Source organism: Cyprinus carpio, unplaced genomic scaffold, assembly GCF_018340385.1.
Source record: "Cyprinus carpio isolate SPL01 unplaced genomic scaffold, ASM1834038v1 S000006466, whole genome shotgun sequence".
NCBI lineage: Eukaryota > Metazoa > Chordata > Actinopteri > Cypriniformes > Cyprinidae > Cyprinus > Cyprinus carpio.
In genome coordinates this window covers 55,614-65,358 of record NW_024879145.1, presented here as the reverse complement: position 1 = coordinate 65,358, position 9,745 = coordinate 55,614, and the positions used below count along the sequence as shown (strand labels likewise).

General features: G+C 41.2%; 1 protein-coding gene across 2 annotated transcripts in view; it reads right to left on the bottom strand.

Moving 5' to 3' along the window:
* Positions 1-3,281: 3,281 nt before the first annotated feature.
* LOC109049253 (solute carrier family 12 member 2) overlaps positions 3,282-9,745 on the bottom strand; it is a 52,091-nt gene continuing 45,627 nt past the window's right edge. For both annotated transcript variants that reach the window (XM_042754169.1, XM_042754170.1), the window contains 6 exons: positions 9,352-9,474; positions 8,032-8,143; positions 7,360-7,446; positions 6,969-7,104; positions 5,916-5,983; positions 3,282-5,698 (listed from right to left, as the gene is read on the bottom strand). In XM_042754169.1, coding sequence (XP_042610103.1) covers positions 5,563-5,698; positions 5,916-5,983; positions 6,969-7,104; positions 7,360-7,446; positions 8,032-8,143; positions 9,352-9,474 — 662 coding nt within the window. In that variant the 3' untranslated portion in view covers positions 3,282-5,562. The remainder of the gene's footprint in view (positions 5,699-5,915; positions 5,984-6,968; positions 7,105-7,359; positions 7,447-8,031; positions 8,144-9,351; positions 9,475-9,745) is intronic.

The following is a 9,745-nucleotide window of genomic DNA, read 5'->3' as shown; positions in this document are numbered from 1 at the left end:
TGGGATGATTGGCTGTAAAGGGTTAATGGTGTCAGAGATTGACAAGTGGGACCCAAAGTGAAAATAAAACAACTCAAATAAGGCAGAAGGATGTAATGCTGTCTCTCTCTCTCTCTATAAACTTACAGCACACGTGCAGATGAGAGTCCACCTTTTGTCAGTACCGCAGGTAAGTGTACATGTTATTATAACCATATATTTTCATACCATGATATACTGTGAAACCGATACAGCACTGCAACCCTAACAGCACTCATTCATTCCTATCTGGAAAATGGAGAGAAATATCCAACAGAAAAATCTTTAAACAAGTCAAGCTGTTTGTAATTGTTTGCACTTCAAATAAAGGCAGAAGTTTTGGCCAACAATGGGTCATGTGCTAGATGTTTAGTACATCAAGCCAGATTTTAGACTGTGTCCATGAAACTTAGCTTCTTGCAGAACTTTATGTGGTAACGTGTAGTGTACTCTTAGCTAGAAAAACATGTTTGTTTCTTCATGTTCTGTTTTACTGATTCATCTGAAGAAAGCACCAGAAGTGGGAGTGTCACACATGTGCAAGTCTCAAGTCTTAACCTTCAAGTCTCAAGCAAGTCCAAGTCAATTTTTGTGAGAATCATAAAATGTTTTACAAATGTTTTTAAAACTGAATTTATATATTAAAAAACTTAAAACTACAGTAGTTATGGACTATGGGAGTTTTTGTTAGTTATATTTAAAATTTGCAATATGCATTTCTACTCAAAAAGTCTCCACATACAGGCTTAGCTGTTAATACAATAAAAATCTAAAATAAATAAATAAATAAAAATTAAAACTGCATAGCCTAAGATGTAAATGTAACTGAAATTAGTCCAACATAAAAGCATGAAAAGTATTTTGGTACAGTTGTTTCAATATGCCTCAAACATTCGGAGAAACCATGAAAAAGTATTAAACAATTCACGTAAAATGGTTTCTATGCCACCAAATGGCATTCTTCAAACAGGCATCACCTTTATGGGACATGAACACATCATTAAAGGGATACTCCACCCCAAAATGACAATTTTGTCATTAATCACTTACCCCCATGTCGTTCCAAACCCGTAAAAGCTTTGTTCATCTTTGGAACACAATTTAAGATAAAGAACATAAAAGTATGAAAAGCATCGTCAGAATAGTCCGTCTGCCATCAGTGATTCAACCGTAACGTTATGAAGCGACGACAATACTTTTTGTACACGAAGAAAACAAAAATAATGACTTTATTCAACAAGCCGTCTCCTCTGTATCTTTACACATCAGCATAGTTAAATTTTAGAGAATATGAGCTGAACTCAAACTGAGTATGCTCTTCTGTGTGGGGGTAATTGATTAATGACAATTTTATTTTTGGGTGAGTGTGATTTATTAATATTTGTGAGTGAATGTGTGTGCACGAGTATGTGTGCATGGTTGTGCTTGCAAGTTTTTGTGTGTGTGTGTGTGTGTGTGTGTGTTTTTTTTTGTGTGTGTGTGTGTGTATGCATGGTTGGGTTCGCAACTGTATGATTTTTTTCTTTTATGCATCCCCATAAATTATCCATAGGATTTTCACTCAAAGAGTAACACAGAAGACCAATTATTAGACAATGTAGTGTACACATGCTACTGCCAAAAAAGCTGACATTTCCTTATAAACAGTGAATAACCATTTACAATACATTCCACTTGCAAAAAAATACATTTCATACTGCTCCCAAACTGTATTTAATGCAGCCAAATTCTCAATGAAACTGTTTTCACTGGTATATTTTTCTGTTTCTGTTGTAAGACGTGTTCTTCTGAGTCAAGTCTCAAGTCATGAATATCAAGTCAAGTCTTTTATGAATATTTGTCAAGCAAGTCTCAAGACCTTAAAGTCTGACTCGAGCCCCCCACTTCTGGAAGAGTCCCGGTTGCTATAGAAACGCCTGAAATAAGGTCTGTGGTGAACACAAACTGAAGATGTTTTATTCTACTACATAAAATACATTGCTAATAAAGCTGTGGGATTTTATACATTATATATATATATATATATATATATATATATATATATGTTTCTTATTTTATAAAGTAAATAGAGAAAAATGTTTGGAGGATATTTTTTTGTTTTATGTAAGTGTTTCTTGAAAAATGTTTTTAAATAAAGACTGGTAGTAAATTTCGTGTGACATCATGTGCTGTGGTTCGTTTTCGCTTCATAAATCTGATTGTATTCAGGATTCAAAATTCACAAAAAGAACACAGAGTTGTTGTTTTCTTCTCAGTAATCCAAAGGCCAGTTGGGTTTTAGTCAAGGGAACCAGACTAATACTAACTTCTGGGTTGGCCTACAAAAAATGTCATCACCACAGCTCTTTTGTTCAGGGAAACTAAAGTGGCTTAATATTAATTTATTCTTAAATATTCTTTCATGAGTCATGCTCTCATAATAATGACATTAGCTCAGCAATGTCTTGTTTTAGCCAGCAGGTTTGTCTAGTACTGGTCCAGCAGGTCACGCTGATGGAGGAGCTGACCCCAGGGTCTTGGCCACCGGCAGGGAATGATCTTGGAAGCATGTCACTTTTCATCACATATTTCCTCATTACCAATTACACATCACCTGAAAACAATTATATCATTAAGTATATATAATCATTATGACTGATGTCATCCATAAATGGTAAAAGTTCTTGAAATAAATATACTGAACGTGCACATTTATCTGCTAAAGTGACTTGCATTGGAATTTATCAGTTGATTAGTTTTATTAGTATTCCCTGGGAATCAAACCCATGACTTTGTGGTTACTAGCATCAAACACTATTTTTTTGGAGATATACTGTATGTTATAAATGCTCAGAATCCTGACTTGCCTGAGCAGTGCACCACCAGTAGAGCTATTTCTATTAACAGCTGCAAATCATATACACACACACAGTATATATATATATATTATCATTGCATTAATTTCTATGACCGTGTAATTCACTAGCAGTTCATTTTGACATGTCCATCAGATGTCTTCTCTGATCCTCAGCTGACTGTTTAACCAGAAGCTGAATATGACGTCTGTGTTTAACATGATTTCTGAGCAGCACATGAAGGCAGGGATGATACAAGTTCAGCCGCTCCAGTGTAACCCGAGTTAAGTGGATAAAAGTATAATCACCATACTAATGTAAACGGTGTAGCTGGACTCTAAATGAACACTCCCAGCATGCACTGCACGCCTGAACAGAAGTGGGACAGATGTTCGTCTGACCCCCACAGAAACACACTGCAGCAACCAGAATTATCATTTCAGTTTATTTTTATATATTGAAATAAAGATGTACAAAGCACTGATACCCTTAACCGTTAAAATGTTAGAAAAAAGCATACATGTGACAAATAACAGTACAGTATATCAAAACATTACTGTTCCAGCACAATCAGTCGGTCAGATCCACCCTCGTGCTTCAGCAGGAAACTCAAACCACCGGTCAGCACAGCCATCTTTAAAAGGCGTATAAGAGATAGAAATGTGACCGAACACTGACAAATGATGAGAATCTGCAGACTAAACCCAAACAACTAAAAAAATATCACATGAAGCTACTGTAAGAATAAACTCCTGAAGCATTTCTCACCACATCAATTTGCAATTATTCTTCCGCTCCTTTGATTAATCTGCTTAGATATTTACATGTTAGTGAGGAAGTCTAGTGTGCACTAGAGCTGGAGCTCGCTGACCTCGAGGTGTGAACTCGTTTTCTCATGTAGAAACAAGCTACCGAGAGACGAAACAGACATGAAACAGACTTTGGCAACACATTCTGCCGGATGAGAAAGGCCAGGACACACATGAAGACGACGCTTCGTCTTCTACAGAAGCTCCTCACCGGACGCTGCAGCTGGATCAGTGCTTGTGACACACGCTCACTTTTCTCTCTCTAAATATAACATACAAGCATTTTAACAATTCAAGATAACAGGCAGCTGTTGAACTGGTGATTTAGTCATTGTTGGGTGAACGGGTGCTGTACAAACTCACCGGGTGAGACTACCGTCAGCGTCTGGAGCCTCACCCGCTTCAGATCAAACGTGCGGCGCACATACTAGCTATACTGAGAACTATACATATCAACATATTCATTCTAACAGTGTCACATGGAGTATTTCTCAGGTACACAGACCGAGCCTGTGAGCAAAACTAGTGTCAAAGGTGTGAGGAAACCCACTACTGCGAGAGACATGACACGCCAGGGAGCTCTAGATTAAACTAAGGCATGACGGGCTCAAACATCCCAGCATTCAATCACTGCCAACAAACAAACCACATTCAGGAACAGAACAGAGCCAATCTGCACACATCTGAAGAAAAACTCAGACGTTAAAGACAAACCTGGCACTCGATCCTGAGTTCAGATACACGGCCGCACGCACTCCGTCTGCATAGAGGAACACATCCGCTCCAATACATTCTTACAGCTTCAATGACACATTAACACATCCCGGGATTTCCAGTTTAATCTCAGAAACACACGGACCAATGAAAGCAGAAGAGAAGGAAGGAAGACCCAGCTTCAGGTGCAGACAGTAACAGCTCACCCTCGAAGCGGAGCAGGAACAGAGACTGAAACCAGCTGATCAGGTGAAAACAGACAGACTGTGAAGAGGGTCAAGACTACGTTCTGCTCTGTTCATCTAGTTCTGTCTGCATTCGCCTGCCAGGCCAGCAGAACGGCCTGAAGACAGTAAATCTTCTGTTAAGGCAAAGGTCTGGTCTGTAGCAGGATCTGTGCTTGCAGGGCTTTGGTTGACTGTTAGTTTGAAAGGATCTGACGGCACTAATCAGCCTCTCCTCATCACACCAAAAACCATTCAGCTGCACGCTAGGGAAACTAATATAGTTCTGGACAAGGTTTTACATCAGACTACTTGAAAGATGATTGTAATCACCCTGTAGTTCAGCTGGATCATTGTAACAAGAACATGGAGGCGCGCTGAGCTAGAACTCATCCAATGCTTCAAGGAAGACTCTGAACAAGAACGCAACCAAGAAATCGGTCTACAAAAAGAGTGAAAACACGGCGCAGTGGAAACCTCAGTTAAAACTTGATCAAATCAAGGAAGATTTACATTTAAAACCCAGTAAAAACAAGCAGCCTACACTGTTTCATTATAAATCACCAGTCAGGGAGAAGTGTAAGAATCGAGTCTGATTGCACAGGAAGGCACGTCCACAAGGCTATAAAAAGTGTGGCAAAGAATCGTGTTTTTCTTCAAAGTGAGAAAATAAGAAATGAGGTTATTGCTTCAACAGCAAAAAAAAGAAGAGGAAAAAAAAATCCACAACTCAAAAAGCTGTGCCAGTCATAATAACGATAACAGTGATAACAACAATCAGTGTAACAAGGTGTGCTCGGAAACCTGTGAGCCGAGGACAATAAACCACCAAACGATGATCTTTCCTGTGGAGCTCTGCGGCCTGGAAGGAGTCCGTTTGTTTCAGCTCTGTCGAGAAACGTCTATCATCATCATCATCATCATCATCATCAGTCTGAGGTGCTGTGCTCGTCTGAGAGCGCTCTACGAGTAGAAGGTGAGGACGCTCTGATGGTTCCCGCGCACTAAGAGGATGGGCGGCAGGTCTTTGGATAGTGTGTCCAGCCAGGCCATGTAAAGAGCGCTGGAGACGGCTCCTTTCCTGGCCAGCGGCATGCTCCTGTTACACACACACACACACACACAATATCAGAGCTGGCTAGAAACATGACCACTTCAGCTGATGACCACACAGCTCTGTCTTTGACAATGACAGCAAACACAGCACTGCCGCACTGGAGATGTGCTCCAGAAGTGCTCCTTGTTTGAGGAAGTGTGTTGTTCTTTCAGTCAGTAGGTGGCAGCATGTCACTGGAGCGCTGGTGATGGTAACTTACATGACGATGAGGTTGGCTGTGCTCGAGTGCTCCTTCAAGAGCTCGTTCAGTCGGATCTGACGGTTACTCTGAGGAAACAAACAAATCAATCAGCAGGAAGACTGAAGTTGCTGTATCTGTTAACAACTGAGAAAACAAGTACTGCAGACAAGCATGTGGAAACAGGAAACAGTGCACATACCATCGTTTTACTCCACTGAGTCATGAGCGTTTTAGCTAGACTTGTTCTTGGACATAACTGTCTAAAAATGTCCTTCTTTCTGCTAAGTGTTCAGGACTTAACACGAGGTCAGTAAGAGCGGTTCTGTTACATGCGCTCAGTCACTGCTCTTCCTGAGAGCTAGAAACACTAGCTTAGGACACATGCTAACTCACGAGGTGCTGTACCCATCTTTGATCTTTTGAGATTTTGAAGGTCTCATCTTCTATCATTTGCAGCATGCATCACTTGTGGGGTGCCACAGGGCTTAATTTTGGGACCTTTCTGTCCTCTCTTGACAAAAAGCCAACATTATGGTCTTTTCTAAAACATTAATCAAATGAAGAAGTGAGGTCTTTGAATCTTATATAAATGGGCTTGTGTCTTAAATTCAGTACCATTAAAATTGTTGAGTTAAATTAAGTCTTTCAAAATAACTATATATATATATATATTTTTAATAAAATAATAAATAATTATTACCAAACATTTTCAGTTTCAGTTTTCAATTTTCATTCAGATGCATGTCTAGTTGTTAGTTACTCTGGTCTGTCCTTCTCTCAATAAAACCCCTTCTATTACACTTGTGTCTTCCTTGTGTTGATAATACAGTAAGAGCCTCTACAAGATAACGATCTCTCTCAAACCCTTCAGATAGTCAGACTACAGCTTCCTATAATTTATCTCATTCTTTGTGTTTGTCACTGAGCCATGATTGTTCGGAGCAGGAAATGACTCAAATCAAATCCCATACTGCACAGGACGTGCTCGTGAGCTGCTGTACTCATGTGCTGTGTAACGCTGTGCTTTGTGATCCATCATCTGTGAATGTGACAGGACGTGTGTGTTGAGACCTTGGCTTTGTAGAGCTCCAGCTCATTGTCTGTGATTCTCCAGGGCTCTTCGCTCTTCAGCTTCTCCGCAGCTTCCTGCTCCATGTCATCTTCTCTCAGCTTATATGGCTCGATCATCTGAGCAAACTCTGTCAAACTGAATCACAAACACAAGAGCTCAGCGCTGAGAAACCTGAAGTGGTTTTTCTGTGTTTTGTCTGTGCACATAAGCATCTTCATAAGATCTTCCATGGACAGATTCAGAATCATCACTGTTTGCAGAATGCTAATCAATTCACAAAAATACCTTAAATGCAAAACTAGCCCTCAAATATCTTACACATTCCACAAAAATCCCCAAACAATTAACAGTGAAGCAATGTTGATGTAATGTGATGAATAATGTTCATACCCCTCTGACTTGGGCTTTGTGTTGATGTCACCCAGGACCGTGATGTCAGAGAAATCGATCCTGAACTTGCTGAGCAGTGTGGCCATGCTAAGGACACAACAAAGTCACATTACATATTTAACAGGCAATAATAAATAATGCATGCAATATTGCACTATTAGCTTCCCATCGCAGCACTCAGACGGTTCCTCGAATGCTCCTGAGATCCAGCAGCTGACGCGTGACCATGGCTGCAGTGATGCAGATTCAACAGATCCATGACAACGAACCTCACGGTCATGTTCAGCTGCACATGTGTAAAGACCTCTCATGCTTTCTATGAAGACCTCGCTGCTGGAACATGTCTAATTATAGCTAACAAAGGCTCTGGCAGCTGCTGCAGAGGACAATGGGAAACATTTGTCTCTCACACACACACACACACACACACACACACACACAATACCTCCACGGGCATTCAGAGAAACAGAGAGAGAGCACTTTATGTGAAAAGAAACGTGGCATACTAATACGATCCACACACAGTCCAGCTCATCTGAACTCTTCAGGGCCGTGAGATGGGAGGAGCCTAAACTGTTCTTGGGAAAGCATATCATTTTTTCCTTGAGTTATGACTCTGATATAATTCTGGAACACAGTGTCATTACAGCATGGTTTCACAGGATTACGTACGCTCTGCGGTCATGGTCGATCCTGTTGATCTTTCCACCGATGAAGACGCGGATCTTACAGTCCTTCCATTTCTTCTTGTTGGCGATCAGATAGGGGATGAGTAGAGTCAGACCTGACACAGACACAGGAGAGCATGCATTAGTATATATTACACACATACTGAACCAGACATGTTATATTAATACTGTAATCTATTATTGTGTAAGTACCTGAAAGAAGCGCTATTGTACTGCTGCCTTAAACACTTCAACACTGACAGCGGTGACGCAAGCTCTGATTTGTGTGTGAATGAAATGCTGCAGAGCCACTTCACTGCTCGTCTGTGTGAGAGCTAACATGTCTTGACAGCACTGAGACAGGACCTCATACAGGTCATGGAGATTTGCCTTGTGAAACAGGAAGCTCTGGCTCTCCTCACCTTCAGCACACTGGTGTTTGTGTGCAGGACCGCCTCTGACCTCCACACCATCTACATCCGTCCAGACGCACCAGCGAGCGCCACCTCACAGAGCTCAGTGACTAACACAGTATTCAGACGCATTTAATACGCTAGCTAGTGTACATGTATCCTGCTGATGAAAAGCGTGTTTGAAGTAAAATGAAAAACTGTACCATAAGTGGCCCAGTGCCAATGTGAAAAACAGACGGGACCGTTACAGAACTGCCACTTGGAAAAAGGTAACCATTTGCACATTTTTTTTCCAGATCAAATGTTTAAGTGATTGTGAACCGTTGAAGGGAGATAACTCAATTCAGCGCTCGTATGCTGTCTGACAGTTTCCTGTGCTCTCAGAGAGAGAGAGATGAGGACAGATTATTACAATCAAACGGTCTGTTCTGCTAAATGTTCATGTAAATACAAGCAGTTATGTCTTAAATGGCTGTAACCAGTTGAGAAATATCACGTGTGCACTCTGCTGCTGTACTGGCACTGAGACAACAGAAATGTCATTTTCAGCAAAGCAGAACAAGACTGTGATGTACATGTATCATCATCATGAGATGAAACACCTCCTGTATTGATGCACCGTTTCAGTCACACACAAGAGCTTGTGAGCTAGGTGTAGTTTTCTCTGACCTCACTGGATGCTGCTTCAGTAAAACGGTTCCTCACATTCCAGAAAAAAGGCCGAACCCATTAGCCAGGTTAAGTTCACTAGTTTTTGGAAGCATACACACACAACCTAATGTGCGAGTACACTTAGCGTGTTGCACACTGTGCTCTTGTTACATTTGTTTTTGTATCACATCTCGGAGAACAGAACGAATTGTTTCCAAAATAACAAAATGTTCAGATGTAACAGTCTGTTCTCCACTCACCTCCGTCATCAAAGAGCCACCAGACGTCGATGGTGCCCTTCCCCTGCTTCTGCTGGAACTGCTGACTGGCGTCCAGCAGCCGCTGATCGGCCACATTCAGGGGAAGCGCCGGGCTCCTCTCATCTGAAACACAAACACACGCTCAGACTCCAGATCAAGAGCTGAGCCATGTATCTAATGATCAGACAAACAGAAAGAGACGGAAGAAAGTCTTCAGCGGAGAGACAAGCAGTCCTGCAGGAAGACACCGAGCATTAGATCACAGACAGGAAGTGACATCATCGGAGCTGAAACACAGGCTAGCACATGTAGAGATGAAGGTCAGAGGTCAAACCAGCAGAAACACTCATGAAAGCAGCGCGTCCTAAAACGTGACCAAGAGAAGGTGCATGCA